Consider the following 19,905-nt stretch of genomic DNA (forward strand, 5'->3'; position numbering starts at 1 on the left):
GTTTTGTTACCACATTCCTCGCAAGAACCCTAATATAGAAGAGTAGAGACTACTCTTCCATCCCACTGAATTTAGGTAATTTAATAGGTCTTTCATCTTCACCATTGAGCAGTCTGATAAACTATCACAAAAGTATTTTCCTAAGAACCTATATCTTCTGGATGCTAGAGCTGGGCATTCACAGAGAAAATGTATTGTTTCTTTCTCCTGCGGGTTTCTACAATTTCTGCAGTGAGAGTTATAGGGAATACGCAGTTTCTCTGCGTGAGTTCCTATACACCAATGACCAGTAAGAACTGCAATAAGTCTTGCAGTAAAATTAGTGATAAAACTAATATAAATATTATTCACAACAGAGGTGAAGAGCAAAAAATTATTCGTTTTTATGTTTACAGGTGGATTTCATTGATTTGCTATTATAATAGCCGCCAGTCTATATATAAAAATTTTATATTTATTTTACTATATTGAAGCTATAACAATGCTATTTAAATATTTTATATTAAAATTCATATATAAATAAATTGCTATTTTAATATCAAAATTTTTATTTAAATAAATTATGTAGGAGTTTTTTTTAGTGAAACTTAACCAAATTCAAAAATTTGCCGCAAAAGACTACCAGTTCTTGCCACTCTTTATTTCCACCCTTTTTCCGTCAAATACTTCCGTCACATATGTGAATATTTTATTTTTTTCTTTTTTCATAAAATGTGCATAAATTATTTTTCAGTGGGCTTTATGTTAATACAAAAGTCTACAAACAATACTGACAATCAATTCAAAATTATGTCAGTTGAAACTGCTGTTCATACGCATTTACATACATAGTTGTGTATGCATGCATACATACGAATATGCGATAAGTTCGTCATATGTACTATAATAAATAAAAGAAACAAGTATCTATGAGTAGTACGCCGTTTAAATACTCAAAAAAGTATCTGCATATCATTTATATGAGCATTCTTTTAAACGCAAAAACAAAAACACGATCAGTTGAAACGCGAACGTTGAACGCAATTGAACGCTAAGCGCAAGTATCTTCATATCCGTAAAATAGCAATGAAATAAATATTTGTATCTCAAACATAGAAAAAAAAAACACCAAAATACTTTATAGAAACAACAGATTGTTTACTGTTTAGAGCTTTTCTAAGTAAATTTACTTGTTTCGATTTATTGAACAATTAAAATTATTATTCCACACAGCAAATTAGAATTGCTAATTAGTAGCACAAATACTTGTGAGAAAAATTAAGAAACTATTTTTAATAATTAAAACTTCATTTCATTGAAAAAGTGACACGTTGTTAATAAAAATATAAGAAAAAATTTATAAATAAATTAAATCATAAAGCATTAAATTGCAAGTTTAAGAGTAAAAAAAACTTAAGAGTACTCTTTAGTTGTAAAGAGAATCTCACTTATTATAAATTGCGAGCTTCAACGCAAAGTGACGTTTACTGATAACAAACAAAAACAGTTGATAAAAGTCGGCAATCTACAGTCTCAAAAAGTTATTCATTTTAATCAGCAAATCTTGTTTCAGTCGTCAAAGGTCGGTCGTTAAACAAACGTTGCAATCGGAACAGCTCATAGCTTTTAATCGTGGTGGTCTCTTTATAAATAAAGAAAACGCATAGCATTTTTATCGCAAAAAAAAAAAATAAAAAAAAAATAAAAAATAAACAAATTAAATTACATAAAAGTGTATTAAAAAATATATTAAATACTTCTTAAAATTATTTAAAAAAATTAAAACAATGCCACAAATATCTCCAGATTCTATTGAAATTTTAAATCCAGTTGCCGCCTCTTCTAATACAAATACCTTACCACACAAGAATACCACTTGTTCCATTTGCCCCACAACTGAAACCATTCCAGAAAATGAATCTTTAATTAATTTAAGATCAACCGTTCTTCCAACACAAACAGCAGCAATGGATCGTGTTAATAGTAATGGTCGTGAACGTTCCGTAACTATAGGGGAACAAGATATGGACCAGTCTATTATTAATGGCATCAATTTAGATGCTTTTCATGGTTATAAACGTGAATTAGATCACAGGTAAATTAATTTTCCATTATTACACAAATAATTTTTAAAATTATGACGTTCTAGATAAACAGTACACGATAACTGAAGTAGGTATTTTATCGTGAGACATTCACTTTAAGAACGCTTTTATTTATTATATTTGAAAGTACTTTACAGTGTACGTAATAGTTGAATCAATAAAAATGCTTATCAAATTGGCAATAAAAAATTTTTTCAACAGTCTGTGAAATAAATTAATTTAGTTTATTAGCAAAGATAATAATAATATACTTAATATTTGGTGGGAATTTCAAATTCACAACAAGAGTTAATGCATAATATGTATACTGTAAATTTTTGTACGCTATAAGTGTGAAAAAAATAGGTGTTATATTTTATAAACTAAGAATTGAATGCACAAGATATATTTATATTTAATTATAATTTAATTAATTTGTTTATGAGAGATATGGAGAATGACCAATAAAAACTCTTGTAAACTGTATTGGCTTGATCTCAACGAGGAACAGCAAAAGAAATTATATGTCAAGGTTCAGGCTTATTCAGATCCAAAAATCACCATCTTCTAAATATGATAAGGGATATGGAATTAGAAAGACTTTTTAGCTAATCGAGTAGCACACGATTTTCTAACACTTCAGCCACCTATATACCTAATTAACACCATCTATAAGTAGATTATATATATAACATATATATCATATACTGTGGATAAGTCAATTTTTTATTTTGCCCATATTCCGGATTGAAAAAGAATTAATAAAAGTTAGTTAAATTTAATAACATAAATCAAATCTGTTTTAAATTGTTAATGTTTAAAATGGAATTATTTTGCTCAGAGATATTAGTTAGTACACTTTATCCAGTCAGTGTTTGCTAAATCTAATATCCCAATAAAGTCTGTTTTAAATATATTAGTTATGCTACTTTATTGTAAATCTAATGTCCCAATTGCTGCATATACGAACAAAGTCCCTTGCCAACAAAATAAGAATTATTGGAATCAAATAAAATATTAATATGCCTCTTATAACTCTTATTTTTTTATTTAATTTTTAAGGAAGATGTTAGACAGAAAAATTTATAACGCTGTTTAAGGTCTAACATTTTAATCGACTACATTCTAAGTCAGCATTTTTTCAAAAAATTTTTAATGAACCTACTGAGAATTATAAGCACAAAGTGCAAGTTATCAACTTGTAAAACAGTCAATTGTTCTACCGAAACAAAATAAATTCAACAAAACAAAATTTTGTCTATCTTAAAACTATTTTTTATTTAATTAATTTTTTTTAGGGAAGTTAAAAGATCCGCAACAATTAACTATATTGCTGCGGATCTAATAACTCAAATAAATATACTTTAAACCAGCTCTTATTAAATTGTTTCAATGAACCGTATGAGAATTAAAACAATCAAATTATTTACTTTAAATTAGTTTCCTGAACTGTTTATGGTTATAATATATGTGACATAGAAAAGCACTAACACATCTGTACGCTTTGTATTACAGACCTAATACATGCATAACAAAGTTTGTATATATAATTCTCCATCAGTTGACAAAAAATTTTATTATAAACATAAAGGCAGTATATGATCAGTTGAGATATTAAGAGTACAACAGGGCTCAGCTGTAGTACTCCTAATATCTTCATAATAAATACTTAAAACTAAAAATTGCTTATAGATGATGATAAATTACACTAATGCATTTATTTTTCATTTAGTCTATAAAAAAATTTTATTTGAAAATATTTAAGAACGTAGTCAGTTTGGAAGTTGGAAGTTTTACAATGAATGAAAAACATTTTTTCGCTTCTGAAAGAAAAAACAGTATTATAGTTCATATTTAGCTTTATAGTAATGTCGGTCTACTTACAAACAAAAAAATATTTTCGGATACAACTAATACTGAATTGTGTGTAGTTCAAAGTTTAACGAATAAGAGAAACACCGAATACTTTTTGCCCAAATCAATGCATTTGGATGTGCTTAACACTAACAGAATTTACTATTCCTGTAATAAAAAAAAAGACTAGAGACGTTTCCAAAAGTAGTGAACTACAAAAACAAAAATTTCTTTTATAATATTAAATATTTTATAATATTTAATTAAATTTTTGGCTGATCATACAGCTGTTTCAAGTATTGCCAAATACTTATAGTCAGTAAGTGGTCTTGGAACTACCATATTTTGTGTTTGAAATTATACGCAAGTATCAAGAATTGAACTCTTGCGCTGCCAAATTTGAGGCTCAGAGTCAGCGTTTTTTAACCAACTATTATTAAATATTATTGTCACCTCCGTCATAAGTGACGTTAAATCATAACTTGTATTAAAAACACGGTTGCCACTTGAAAATTTTTTCCTGTACCAAAATTGGTTTAAAAAGGTACCATTTCTGTAAAAAAAGGTCCAAATTTTTTTGGACCTTTTTATTTTTTCGTTCTGTGTTTTTCATAGTGTTATAAATGAACAAAATATAAAATAGTGCAGTTGCATTTATAAAAAAAATTAATTGGAAATATCCACTATAAAGTTGGGTCGTCAAAAATGTACCATTTTTTTAACATGAATACCAAACGAAAAAAAAAGTACCAATTTTGGTACTAAAGTACCATAAGTGGCAACCGTGATTAAAAAGAAGAATAGTAATATAAGACAAAAAGGCTGTCCGCTAACTATATCCCAAAAATGCAAAATAACTCTTGAAGAAATCGTATTGGAGAGGAAGAGTTCATTATGAACTATTTCCAAGGCAGCAAAGAAACGTCTCCACAAAAAACTTACAAAACCTTTTTCAAATAATTTCGCTCTCATAGGATCGCTTTCGTTTTTTGGGAAAAAAAAGGGAAAAATGTCCTGTATATATATTTCAAATATCTTCAATCTTCCAGTTTATATTTGTTTCATTTTTTTTTTTTTTTTTTTTTTTTTTTTGAAATAATTGCTACCACAATACAATTTTAATTCAATCATTATCTCATTATTCACGGTTTTCTAAAAATATGCTTCCAACAACTTTGAAATGACCCATAAATTGAAATTTGTAATTAGTAAATATTTTTAGGATTTCATCATTTCGTTTAATATAAACAATTTCACACGGTGTTGCAACTAAGTTGAGTCAATAATCAGCTTCATTTCCCATATAAAAATAAATATTTTGCTTTAAAATTAACAAATCTATAGCAATGATAATTAAAGTAGTAGAGTATAGTAAAGTAATAATATTAATAAAATTGTTTCAAAATATCAATATACTTTTATTACGTATATGTATATATATATAAGTATGTATATAATATTATTGATTTACTTTGTTGCAATACTGGGAAACTCTAAAAAAAATATCAATGGCAGTATCTAGACATGCAAAGCCTGAATGAACGTACGCCGAATGCATGCAGTGCTTTTGCTTTATCTCGGTGCTTAGCTGCAAGGCATTGCAAAAATTTTCAGTCGACGCCAAAATACTTGAACTTAGCACTTCAGTATCTATGCAAATAATTACGTTATTCGCTATGAATCAACACTACTTAAGGCAAGTACTAATGTGCAAATAAATATATGAGAATAAGTAAACTATACTCGTATCGCATGAGTTGGAAGTATCTAGAAATACGTATGGTATCGCATCGTATCGTATCGTGTGATTTACGCAAATGCAAGTGAAGGCAATTATCTAGTTATAAGTGCTGCAAATATACAGTTGCCTTGGCAATGAATTAAATGCTTAACAAATTCTTAGCTTGAAATATACTCTTTACTGGAATTTATTACCAAAGACGATGATTGCGAGCACACTAATTGCAAATGCTAATATGTGCCAAATTCAACGAGGCATGCATTTAACGTTGAACACACAAAATATACAATCAGATCCAAGTATCTTTAAATTTTAACTTTTATCTTTTTTTTTAATTAAAAACTTAACAAAAATCTCTATCAGAGCAGAAAGTGAAATATTATTTTGCTCGTAATCATGAAAAAAATATTTATAGTCGCATTTGTGTAACTAAAATGAATGTGCAGTAGATTATATACAGCCTAAGAACGTTTTGACTGGCTTATTATTCATCATGACATTATCATTTCCAGCAACATCGGTACAATTTCTCATATTTCTTTCTTCTCGAAATACTTCTTCTTTCACATCTATGTCTTTACCGTATTGTGTCCTTTAATGTATCGCAAATACGCCAATGTTGTCCATGTTTTTTTGTTAGTTCTTTTCAACTTATTTATCTTCATCGCCTTTATTTTCCTTTCTCTGTTAAATAACTAATTTTATATTAAATTTGCAAATCCGCCGAAAATCCCAGCGCGCATGTTAACACAATAAAAAATCCATTGCCGGTCTTGGCGCTCAGTACTGGCGCAGTTGCCACTGCAGCGCCGGAAATCCTTTTCTCCGCAATTTGCCTTGATTTAATGTTAATATCTGTAGGGAATATATGTATAAGTAAAATAAATTGAGTTTCATTTAATTTAGTATATGTGAGCATCGTAAGTTTTCCTTTATGTATGTACGTGTACCGATGTGCATTTGGCTTGTTTAGGGATAACACGTGTTTAAATCGTAAAATATGTAAATTGTGTCCAGTGTATCTTACACTGGTTTCATTGTCGTCCTTATAAGTAGGTTGCCAAAAAATATTGAATTTTGAAACTTTTTTACTGTCAAGTTTTAAAGTGCATTCAGTGCAGTTTAAATAATTTCACTTTTATGAAGAAGTAGTAAGTAGTTTGCACTTATTGCTTTAACATTGAAATGTTCATTAATAATTTTAATATTCTTTGAAATGTATTCCTTCTTCAATTTGAGATACGCAATGGAGAACTTAAAATCATAATCTTGCTAACCGATTGAGTACTATACATAGCATCTCTTAGTTTGAAAACAATCCTGTTCTTGCTACCAAAAGAACTTGATAACTTTCTAACTCGCTTTAGATTATGTACAGCATTACCTACTTTGACATCAATACTGTTCTTGCCAACGTTTGGCGAACTCCGTCGTTCTCTGCTATTTTGACCGTCGTCCTCTGTTATTTTGACCGTCGTCCTCTAATACCAACAATTAAAAAATGTATCGTACGCTCTAAAGTCAATTTAATGCCGATACCTTATTCTAAAGTTGTTCAATCCCTTATTCAAAAGTTGTAGCACCCAAATATCGAACTGTGTGTGTTATAGTCAATTTTCATTTCTTTAGAGGTATGTTTCAATAACCATATTCTAATCATTTATTGGAATAAAGCATTTTTTTGTTAATTAACAAAAATCACTTCACTACCTCTGCTACATTCTTCTATTTATTATATCGAAATTAGAAAGTTGCAATTTCTATTCTATTTCTATTTTATTTCAATTCTATTTCTATTATATTGTGATTTGTATTCTATCTCTATTTTACTTCTATTCTATGTCTATTTTGTTTCAATTTTTTTTCAATTCTATTTCTATTCTTTTTCTGTTCAATTCTATTTTATTTTTATTATACTCTATTTTATTTCTATTCTATGTCTATTTTATTTCAATTTTATTTTAATTCTATTTCTATTCTATTGCTATTCTATTCTATTTTTACTCTATTTCTATTCTAATTCTACTTTTGTGTTTTATTCTATTCTATTTCTGTTCTATTCTATTTTATTTCTATTCTATTTCTACTCTATTTCTATTTTAATAATATCTATTACTATTTCTTTATCTATTCTATTTTTGTTCTATATCTTTTCTATTTCTATTACATTTCTATTTCATTTTTATTTTCTTCTGTTTCATTTTGTTTGTATCTGTTTTCCTTATCTCCAAGTAATTATTAGTAATTATTATTATTATTATTATTATTATAAATAATAGACTTTGAATGAACTGCGACCTAAAAGATATATTGAGCTCCTTAATGTCCAACTAAAACAATTCTAGACTATTTTTAAATCTCATAATTACTGTGGGCTTAATTTTACCTCTTTGACATAGGGCCAAGATTCCGCTTGCAATCTAGTCAAGTTTACGTCTTGCCGCCGCTGGGCAGTTGCATAGAACATGTTCTTAGTTTTCTTTTCCTCATGACACAGTCGACAGGTATCACCTTCTACCACACCTGTATTCTTAATATAGTAATCGTCGTAATCGTATAGAGTCTACGGTGTCCTGTAAGTAGTTCAGTGTAGAGTTTAATATCGTTTCTGTTGAGGTCAATTTTATCGTCGATTTTGATTTGTTCAGGATTAATGAATCTTCTTGAGTGCCGCATGTCTGTTTCGGCTTTCCAGTATTCAAGTTATTGGTGAAGCTATTTGACATTCCGCAGAAGGACTGTGGACCAGTGAAAGGAGTAGATGCATCCTTTTTATAATCCTAGTAATAACGTAAGAATCCAACAATCTTTCTAAATCGAATTATTTTTGTGAGGTGTTCTATATGCATCACTTCAAGTGTAGTTGTGGTTCTTTATCTGAGTCGTTACTGGTATAATCGTATAATTTAAAATAATATTTTGACAAATAATAATGTATTGACTCAAATTATATGTTATTTACTTAAATGTTATTTAGTTTTTAGTTTCAAAATTAAAAGTTGAAATTGAACATATCTTTGTATGTATATATCTATGTAATAATGTATTCCTTGCACATTATTCATTTTTCTTAAATAAATAAAAACTTTGCAATTTACTTTAAAAAATTAAATAGTACAGAACTTAACTTTTGATTAGCATGCAATTCATCAATTTTATCTGAAAATATTTACTTCTTTAACTTTTACTTCGAAATAGTTTCCTTCATTGTCAATAAAAAAACATTAAAGTGTAGAAATAACTATTTTTCCAGACAAGGATACGGATGCAGTGAATTTTCATTCATTTACACAGCAGAGGGAAAAAATAAAATATTCTTTGAAAAAATAGTAGAAAAAAATAGTAGTTTAAATGCAACTCACGTTTATGTAGTTTGCAATCTTTTCAGTTGCACTTCCGTTTCACTTGTACAAAAAAAATCGGAAAAATAACCAAAACTTAGGGAAAGCTTCATGGGAAATATTTTAACATCAACAAACTATTGAAGTCCTTTATGCAATAATAAAGGATAAAAAACCGCAACTTCTGTTTCCTACTCAACTTCGGTTGCCATTTAAAAATTGTTCGCTTCTATGAATAAATATTGTATCAATTTTTTTTTACAAAAAAAAAAAGTAATCATTAAAAATAAGAGTAGAGTATAATTAAAAATCTGTTTACTTAAAAATATAAAATAATAATAAAAAAAATTTAAAACATAAAAGTCAAATGCTATCATAAAGGAAAGGTCAGAAGGACAAACAATTAAAAATTCAAAAATTCATTAAAATGCGAAATAAAAAAAATAAAAAAATTGTTATAATTGCTTTAATTAAATGAGAATAATTAGTTTTTTATTTCCTTTATATGTTAAACTATTATATAGCTATAGTATAATTATATTTTTAAAATAATTTCGATATACCGGAAAAGAAGACAAAGGACCTTTTATAAAGGACACTAAAAATTGTACGGAGAAATTGAAATCAAAAAAAATCAATATTTATTCCAACTACCTGTAAGTTGAACCCCCTTTGGTACTATGCATTTATACCACCAATAGAAATACTATTCGAGCGCTTTTTTTAGATATAACCCTACTTTGCTATTTCGCCTTTATTTAAATGGCATTTAGTGGGCACAGTTTTTCGGAAATATATAAAATTCTTTTCATTCGCATAATGTTTTATTTTCGAATCTATTCATCTTAATAAAAAAAAGTATTATAAAACTAGAAACTTGAGCATTGAAAGTTTGTACAGCCTTGGCTACTTGTAGAAAAACACAATGATGGTAGTCTTCGAGTTCTAAGCCTGACACTCGCAGTCCAAACAAATTATAAACGGACTATAAACTAATTAAATATTCGAATATTTTTTAAGACCACTGATGATGGGCACTTAACAATACTCGAAATAGCGTTATATGATCAGCCAAATTTCAAAAAATTAACTTAAATTTTTGTTGTTATCTTTTCATTTTCTATTCGAACCCTTATAACTTTTAAATAGTTTGTTTTTGTCATAAAACGCGTCACTTATGTTAACATATGGCAAGAAAAAAATAACATTAATAAATTTAATTTCTAAGTATGCTGATTATTTCATATTTTAAAGACTCTTAAATTGTTAGTCTTAACTTCAGTAAAATATTTATATAAGTCTTAATGGATAGGGATTTTCAATTTCTTTGCCAAGTAAAGCTATCACGTGGATGCTAATACATTCTTGATTCAAATGCTGTTTGCTAATCCTGCATTATGCGAAACAATATCCTGTGAAAATAGAGGTATGCGATTAAATAATTAGTAGATACTGCAAATTACTGCTTTACAAAAACAAAGCACAGTTTTTCCTTACAAGTTTTGTTTTAGCAACTAATTGATTTAAGAGCCAACTTTAATATTAAATTTTTTATATCTTCAGAGCTTTTCTAAATGAAAATGCTCTTTTTAAGTTTCTCTTCTTTTGCTATAAAATAATTTTTAAATTAAAATAAAATTTAATTTAAAATAATGAATGTAAATTTGAATTTTTATTGCAATTTTTTACTTTCTATGAAATAATTTACATATGTTCATATGTGAATGAGTCACTGCATTTCATTTTAAATGATGTTCATGAATAGCATATACATTACATACACTTGCTTTCATTAAATTAAATTTTATTTCTGAAATTCTACTATACACTATATATGTAATATTTACTATTAATTTACATAAAGGAATGCAGTTTTAAAATTTTAATAATATATAAAAAATTGCTTTTTTTACTATATTAGTTGTTTTTTCTAGAATGCAGCCAGTTCGATGTGAAAATGAGATTTCTATATGGTTTTACTTGTTTTGAAGTCTTTTCAAACGTACTATGTCAAAGTTTCTATTTAGTATCTAGATCAGGGTTGTGTGTCCAATGCACAGCCCACGGGCCTCTTACGGCCCGCGGCTAATATTATACGACCCGCGACATGTTTCTAATCTACCACACTTAGGAAAATTTTTCTTGGTTATATTTTAATAACATTAAATTATTTTATTTTTATAGTATCCCAAATAAATTAATTAAAATATTTTAAATAATTTATTGCACTTCACGTTATTTTACTTAATTGACAAAGATTTTAGTATAACATATATTTATTTGTACATATGGTTCAAAAAACTGGTATCCAATGCCATAAGTCATTACATTGAATATAAAGTATTTTTCGTATGACAAGAACTAATATTAATATTGCTGATATTGTAAAATATAGAATTGTAAAAGATAAATTAATAAAGTATTTTTTTTTTGTTGTGGTAAGGAGGTGGAATGCTTTATGCACCGTCAGACCAACCATTGTCGAAATGGTGTGCCCGATTCCCCAACTTTGGTATGTTAATGTATTTAGTAATAAGTTTTAGTATAGGGCCTAAAACACTTCCTCTTCGGCGGGACTTATTCCTCTTTGGAAATATTTTCGCACCACTTTGAAGAAGTTCGCTTTTACGTTGACATTTCAAGCCATGTTCTTGTGAGTTTTGATCTGCGTCCAGACTTACACTTTTTCAGAGTGTATAGAATTATTCGCTTAATAACAAACATCTTCTAAGTGGCTTAATTTGATAGTCATAAGGAAGTTGGTTGTTAAAATATCCGCCATGACTTGTTCTCCCCCATCATCACAGTTTTATAGTTCTATGTTGTCTGAGTATTGAAATGTTGTAAGGATAATTTGAATATTGCATTTTATATACGAAAATTGGCTACAGTTAAAATACATAAATAATAGAAGAATATTCTTCGTATTAAAAATATTTATAGAAAGATTTGTTTAATCCCAGTGAATAGATTTTAATGTTATTATTTATGCATTTTATATAAAAAAAAATAATTTTGTTTATATATAGTTCTAACTAACAAAACTTATAACTGCTTTAAATTCCACAAACCTGCCAATATTTGTATGCGTGTACACATTTTTAAAACAATTAAACACAATTGCGGCTACATTTTGTACTATAAATCTTTGTTCCAGAGAATTGTTTGTGTAGCTGAAAGTATTTTCAATACATTGTCCCCTCCTATGATTTCCGCATGTTTACTATATTTCAGTATCAATTATTGCACTTGGCACATCTCAAAAATACTTTACCAATGCCACACTACGAGTAGAGAAACAAAACAAATAAATCTGCTCTGATTAAACGATACCAATGGCCTGAAAGCAAACTGGTGCATCCCAAAAAATGGTACATATATGACACGACACGTATCCTTATTCTGTAAACACAATGCAAACACCTGCAACATATGCAGCCATTGATGCAAGTTTTTCGTGACACCATAGCATGTCAATGCTACATGGAAGCGCTTTTGTGAGTTTTATTCAAATGGACATTGCTTAATTGCTTTACCTGTGGCTGCTAGCGCTGTTGACTGTGCTGACTCTGGCCAAAGTGAAAGCTGGAACGATTGCAAATGCATTTGGGTACAGTCAGCGGATGTACCTTTGCAACGTTGAGGAAGGCAAATAAAAGTCAACAAAAGGACTTTTAAATGAATATTAAGAGAAATAAATTCGGAGAAACATTTTTCATTATTTACACAATTTTAACACAATTTCAAGCATAAAATTTTATTTGTTCACTCTTCTGTGTCACACTTAAAAGTTTGAGTGCACGTAGATATTAAATTTTATGCTGCACTTCATTTCAAATGTAACCAAAAGATTTTATAATGATATAAAATGTTGCATTTTATGTTTATTTTATTTTATATATTTTTACTTGAAGCATTTAAAACCATTTTTGTTTTCAGAGTGCATACATAATTTGTATATTTGCTGAGTGCTTTCATTAAATTCTTACACGTGTCTTTTTAAAACTATGATGAATTCCTAACCATTTCACTTTTTGAATAAAAATGTTTTGAATAAAAGAAATAAATAATTAGGTAATGTGGTTATGACAGAAATAGTGCTGTTTTTAAATCGAACACACTTATACGCATCTCATAATTTAGATAGTCCACACGTGCTGAAATTTTCTATGTTAGAAGTAGTGCTTCATAGTAACTAAAACTTTCAAATTCTGAATGAAAACTTTGTTTAGAAAAATAATTTAAAATGACTCTTCTTTTAGTATAAAACTACCCACCATAAAACACTAGAAACAATATGTGGATATATACGTCATAGAACACATTATTTCTTTCAGGAAACTAAATCTCTTATGTATATTTAATAAGTGTATTTCTGAAATATTTAAATATTAAAATCTTACAATATCTTCAACACAATGAAAGTGCATAATAGGGATATTATGTATAATACAATTAAATTTTAAAGTATGTTAAACTTCATCTTTAAGTTCCCTCATCATATATCTCACCTTAAGATGGAAGTACTCAGAGTCAATTTAAATGATTTGTCCGCTTTTCGCTTAAAACTAAGAGTTATGTTGAAAGAATTTACTATTAGCATAACTTCAGCATAACATAACAGCATTATTATTAAACAAGAGAAAATACTATAACTCGTTTCAGTGTAACATCCAATAGGTCAAGTTCCGCCAGCTTACAGCAGATGCGGTAAAAAATGATATCTAGAGAATAAGAACGATTGCAGTTGTTACCACATGTTTAATAAGATCTCAAAGTTGGTAGCAGCATTTGAGTACCTTATTTAAACCTCTATATACGCATTTTGAAGATATTACATTTAATAAGTCTAGAACAAGTGATTGAAAACGCATATATAACATATAAAATTTATCTGAAAACATCTACAATAGTCACAATACTCAGCTCTATTGTTTAGGGACCATAAAATCAATTATTATGGAATTATAGTAGTTTTTATTAAATGTAACGTTATGACTGTGAGCAGATTAGAAAAAGTATAGATCACTAATTTCATTAGCTCACAATCATCGTATCACAAATTTATTCATATTGGTTAAATGTACTGAATTAAAAATCAGTTGCCAATTGTGAAATCGGTTGCCACTAGAAAAAGTATTGCCTATTGAAAATTAAAACCTCTAACACCAAATACTATTCCAATTGAGCACTGACGGCATAGCTAAGAAGTTACTTTGTAACTGGTACTATATTTTGTGTATATAAAGCATATATTGAATATAAATATACATGTATATATAAATAAACGTTTTTGATCGGTAAAACTGGCTTCAATTCAGATTTACTCTCAATTTATCAAATTTTTTTTTAAAAATTTTGAACATTTTTATATGAATGTTAGGGAGAAGAGCTACTGCCTTGACGAGGTCATCTGCGCTACAATTACCCGAGATATCCCTGTGACCGGGAAACCAAATGAGGTTAACCCTAACAAGCCTAGCTAGGTCTTTGAGAGAAGAACAACAGTTTTCAGTTATAATTGATGTGGCCGAGGTGCGCTATCAGTGATCTGATGATAGCTGGGTTATCCTAGAAGATTGAAATGAATGCATCGGATGTTTGATAGCTTAGAACCCATATCACAGCGTGGTGAATTGCTATTAATTCTGCCTGAAAAACACTACAGTGATTTGATAGTCGAGGCGAGAGACTATCAGAGAATATGTCACAGCCAACTCATTCGTCTATTTTGAAACCATCGGTGTAAATGTCAACCGTGTAGAGAGGGACTACTTTTTCAAGGGTCCAGTCTTCCCTACTAGGTATTAGAGATTCAAACCCGCGGTTAAGGTCTCGGTAAGAACACGTGTAGTGAATTGAAACGGGGGTTAGCAGATCCCGGTTCAGTATGTTCGCGTGCCCTATGTCAATTCTTGACCAGCAGGAAAGAGCATTGAGTCTAGTTTCTACTTTTTCAACTTGCTGTTTTACAAGAAGCCGAGATGGCAGCCAGTACAGCAGAGTAAAAAAACTTGAGTGAGGGTGGAGCGTAGAGCAGCAGTGATTTGTAAGGTAGCTATCCATCCTGTTTTGTCAATTACTTTTGTATAGCACGACATATAACAATTTATTTAAATGCATTTATTATTTATCAATAAAACAAACTCATATAAGATTAAATTGTAGCCGCTTTTGATGAAAGTTACTTTTTATTTTGTTAAGGTGAAATCGAATATCGAATCGATATAACATTTTAAAGGTTTACAATATCTATTAAATTAAATCGCCTTTTAGTAAAAAGCACAATAAATGCAATTCAATTCGGAGAAAAAATATTGCTTGCTTGTTATTGCTCCTATATTATACATATATAATGCTCTTATATTCTATCAAAGAAAATAAATTGCATATTGAAAAAGAAGTTTTCCCTGTTTTGACGATAGGATTTGAATTCGTCGATTTCATCTTATAATGTTATAGTTTTTTTTTTACAATATTCAGAATTTAGTTTTTTTTAAATATATTATTTATTAAATATAAACAGTTCTATGCAATTGGGCTTTTAAATTTCTTCGAAATTTTTATTGGAAACTTGTAATAACTTATCAATTATTAAATTTATATAACGAAGTTATCATATTTTTATTGCAAAATATCAAATATTTTATTTAAATAAATAAAACACTTTTCAAAAAATTTCAAAAAAATATCAAAGTTGAGAACTATTAACAAGTGAATGAATAAGATACTTTTCTAAAATTGTTTCAAAACTTTTCTTGGAAATAAATAATTCATATCGAAAAGCATTTATATTTTATTTTCAAATGCATTTGATGATATACAATACATATTTATTTAATTATTCATAAAATGAAAAATAAATAAGAAAGTACATGTACAGGTTTCTATTGCATTTCTCCAGCTACTTCAATTTTCGTATTATTTAAACAACCGTTGAAGAATATTTTTTGACTCTCAATTGCACAACCCACTCATACCTATTTTTTTAAACCAAATTTGGAACCAAAAAATACATAAAGATATGGAAAATTCATTCAAAATTTATATTAAAGTGTTTATTTGTCTTGGCATTATTCATCTGCACGAATTATTATGTACTTGGATACTTAGATACATGGTACTGTCATTTTGATATATGGGAATGAGTGTCAAATTGTCATGTCAATTTAATAATTTCACCGAAAAAATGTTAAGAAATAAACTTTATAAAAATTTCAATTCAAATATGAAGAATACATTTTTTTTGTTTAAATTGTATTTGTATCTCACTGAATGAGATACAATTTTGTATATTTTTTTTTTTTGTGAGTATCTTGTTAACTGTCATATTGCGCTGAAATGTAGGTGAAGAGTGTATTCCTCTGGCACACATTTTCTGTTGGTGAATGGTACAAAATATTGTCACTTTACGGTTTAACTTTTCTAATTTTATGGTTTTATTTCATTTAGATTAAAAAGTTTTCCCATCATTTTATTAGTAGAAAATGAGTTTAAATACTGGTAATACAAGTCAACAAACTTCGTTTAAATTATTCTCATCCCTAGTAAATTGAATTCCGAAGAAGTCGAAACAGTTGTATAAGGGAAAAGTTTTTTTAATAAATTTAGTTTTCTTAATATAACAGGTGCTGGTTATAAAAATAAATATATAATAAAAGTTTAGAAAAAAGCGAATAAAAATACATAGTTATTAAATTAAATTATGACAATTAAATGGTTAAAGGTATTGGTGGGTTTTGGGTTAGACTAAAAGCTTGATATATTGTGCACCCCTTTGTATTTAGACATTTGGTGTCTCGAGGAATCGAACCAGCTCCTTCGAACGGACTTTTGAAAGTGTTCATCCTCTAGTTGGTATGCACCTAAAATTTTGTATCTTCTGTGGCCTAGTGGATCAGTTGGTGATCAGATGTTCCATTGACTCTTCCTCATCACAGCAAAATCTGCAAATATTAGTGTCGGATATACATATATACCGATCTATTTGCAATAGATAAATAAAAAATTAAATTTGTAGCTGACCTTAAAACTATGGTCATGGCTTTAAGTGATGAAGTATGGCTTTGATAATGTAATGTCAACCTTAGTACGCTGATGAACACCATGAGTACCTGGGAGATAACATAACGACAACCTAAGCACAGTGATGATATGTTTTTGTCAATACTTAAAAAATAAAATACTTATAAAGTATTGACAAAAACCTATCATCAGTGCGCTTAGATTGTCGTTATGTTAACTCAAAGGTATTCATGAAAGGTACAAAAATCTATCATCTATCATGTTCTAAGGTTGTCGTTACGTTATCTGACAGGTGTATATGATCATCTCCTCACCTCAACAAAAACAAATATGTATGAGCACACAGAATACTGTTTTTTCAAACATTCTTTCTTGAAAGAAAAGTGAAAGTGAATGAAATCTCTAGTCACGTTCTCTTTAATAATCCGGCTTTGATTAAGATTCTAGATCATTAGTAGATGATTTAGCTGGAAGATCCTATCTTCATCTAACGTTACAATGTCCACAACGGCTAACGGAGCGTTTTCAGTTCAGTTAGAGTCGGTAAGAAGCACAAAAGATTACTCATGGTCACAGTGTTCCGGACCACTTTTCTTTTCTATTATATTATATTATATTCTATTCTATTGACTTATTCTTATTCTATTCTATTCTATTCTATTCTATTCTATTCTATTCTATTTATTCTATTCTATTGTATTCTATTCTATTCTATTCTATTCTATTCTATTCTATTCTATTCTATTCTATTCTATTCTATTCTATTCTATTCTATTATATTCTATTCTATTCTATTCTATTCTATTCTATTCTATTCTATTTGATCATATCCTTTGATTAGTGATCATTGAAAAAATTTCTTGGTTTAGATAGCAAAATTTAGACTACAAGTGTGAAAGGATAAATTTGTATCGTGTCAAATTTAGACTTTAAGAAAATTTTTATTAGCCAACTGACGCAACTCCAGTTGTGTTGTTTTATCTTGGATTAGTTGACTAATTAATATGACTCTGAACTCTAATTTTCACATATTATAAGTTCAACCTAAAAAATTATTTAGGAATAATTCAATCTAAGAAGTATTTTCAACGAGCACTAATGATTTGTATTCGGCAATACTTGACAGACCAGTATGGCCAGTCACAAATTTAATTTAATTAACTAAAAAATAATAATTTTATAAATTATTACTGTTCAAACCATTATATTTAAAATAAATAGTTTCTATTGTATGATTAAATCTAAATTATATTTTATTATAATTTAAATTATTTCTCTTTTGTCTTCTTCTTTGGCTCTACAGTCCAGTGCGAACTTTAGCCTTAAGTGGCCTTATTTAATTCTAAATTATATGTATTCTTATTTTTTATTATTCTTTGGCCCTACAGTTCAGTACAAAGTTTAGTCCGTCCCCTTAAAGGTTGCCCAGCAATAATAATTGTTCCGATGCAAGACAGCTAAATTTAACTTAACCTCTATTTTGAATAGCCAGATCTCGCTAATAATGAACCTGAAGCATAAATCGGTGTTTAGTGGTAGTTGCAACATTTTTTCCTAAGCAGTTGTTCAGACTAAATCATCTGTGCTCGGTTGTCTCGTTTACAAAAAGATAAACTATACCACGTGCGGTATGGGTAAGCTTGGCTTTATTATTACATCACTACTTTAATAGAGTACATACTTTTGCTTAGTACACCTACGCCTCCATCCATATTTGGTGACTTTAATATTGTTCACAATAATTTAAAATAAATGAACTTATAATTTCTTGCTTCATTAATAAATTCGCACGTTTTTGTCAATAAAGCAAAATTTCCGCCTCATAAAAGTTTAAGTAATAAAAAAAAATGTTAAATTAAAATAGGCAGTTTAGTAATTCAAGTATCAAAAAATTCGCCGAAATGATTATAAAAATTTGCTAAATTGTTTGCATCACATATGCGGCAATTTTCACATTTATCTGATAATTCAATTAATTGAGATACAATGGCCCAGTTGCGCGCACTTGAAAACAAAAGATACTGGCAATTGCACTACATCGACAACACAGCTTAAATTTTAGTTAAACATTTTGATGAACAAAAATTATTTATATTTTTAATTAAAACTATTATTATTACCGGGAATCAAACAAAGCATATTAAACTTTATTATTAATATAACTATTAAATAAAATTTAATTAATATAAAGTTATAAGATCCCCTTTAGCTTAAAAAAAAAAAACCTTTTGCATAAATATTTTCAATGGAAAGAATTTAATTGTTCTTATATTCTTCATGAAAATTCTCAAAAAGCACTATAATATCTATTCGCAAAAACAATAAAGAACAGAGTAACGCTGCTCTAATAAATGTAAATAATTTGGTACTCCTTCTCCTATATAAAACCGCTTTATTGTCGTATCAAAATAATTTATCCTAATATCTCTTCGATTCTTTACAGTTCTATTTCATTCTTTTTATTTCACGCATTATTTTTGCTCTTCTTCTTACTATCTCTGAGACTTTGTTCTCAAATGTTAGTGCACCTTTCCTATTCCGTAAAGTTTTGCTTCCAGGACACGGTTAGAAATAATCAATTGTGACATCCTTGAAGATCAGTTGAAGATCTTGAAGTATTGTTGTTTATCAATTTTCTGCAGATACATCTATTATTTTACACTAATTTATTATTAATTTATTATTTTAATAAATTATTAAAAGTTTTTATATCTGTATCTGATACTTATCAAACTTATAATATAATTTTGTAAAAATGATTAGAAATAAAAACTATAAATAAGTCTGTCACATTAAAGTTGGAAAAACTTTTTAAAAAAACTCAACAGTAATAAAAATTTAACTATAAACAACCGCATAATGAAAATGCAGCTATGTTACT

General features: G+C 28.3%; 1 protein-coding gene across 3 annotated transcripts in view; it reads left to right on the forward strand.

Annotated features, from left to right (window-relative positions):
- Positions 1 to 19,905, forward strand: part of LOC119670752 (cytosolic purine 5'-nucleotidase) — a 70,447-nt gene that overhangs the window by 15,004 nt on the left and 35,538 nt on the right. Inside the window, exon 1 of one of the 3 annotated variants that reach the window (XM_038081153.1) lies at positions 1,736 to 2,074. The exons of the other annotated variants lie outside the window; for them this stretch is intronic. Within the exon in view, the coding sequence (XP_037937081.1) occupies positions 1,767 to 2,074 (308 nt within the window). The 5' untranslated portion in view covers positions 1,736 to 1,766. Of the gene's footprint in view, positions 1 to 1,735; positions 2,075 to 19,905 lie in introns of those variants that run through there. 3 annotated transcript variants of the gene reach the window in all.

The sequence above is a fragment of the Teleopsis dalmanni genome, chromosome 1 (genome assembly GCF_002237135.1).
Source record: "Teleopsis dalmanni isolate 2A chromosome 1, ASM223713v2, whole genome shotgun sequence".
Lineage (NCBI taxonomy): Eukaryota > Metazoa > Arthropoda > Insecta > Diptera > Diopsidae > Teleopsis > Teleopsis dalmanni.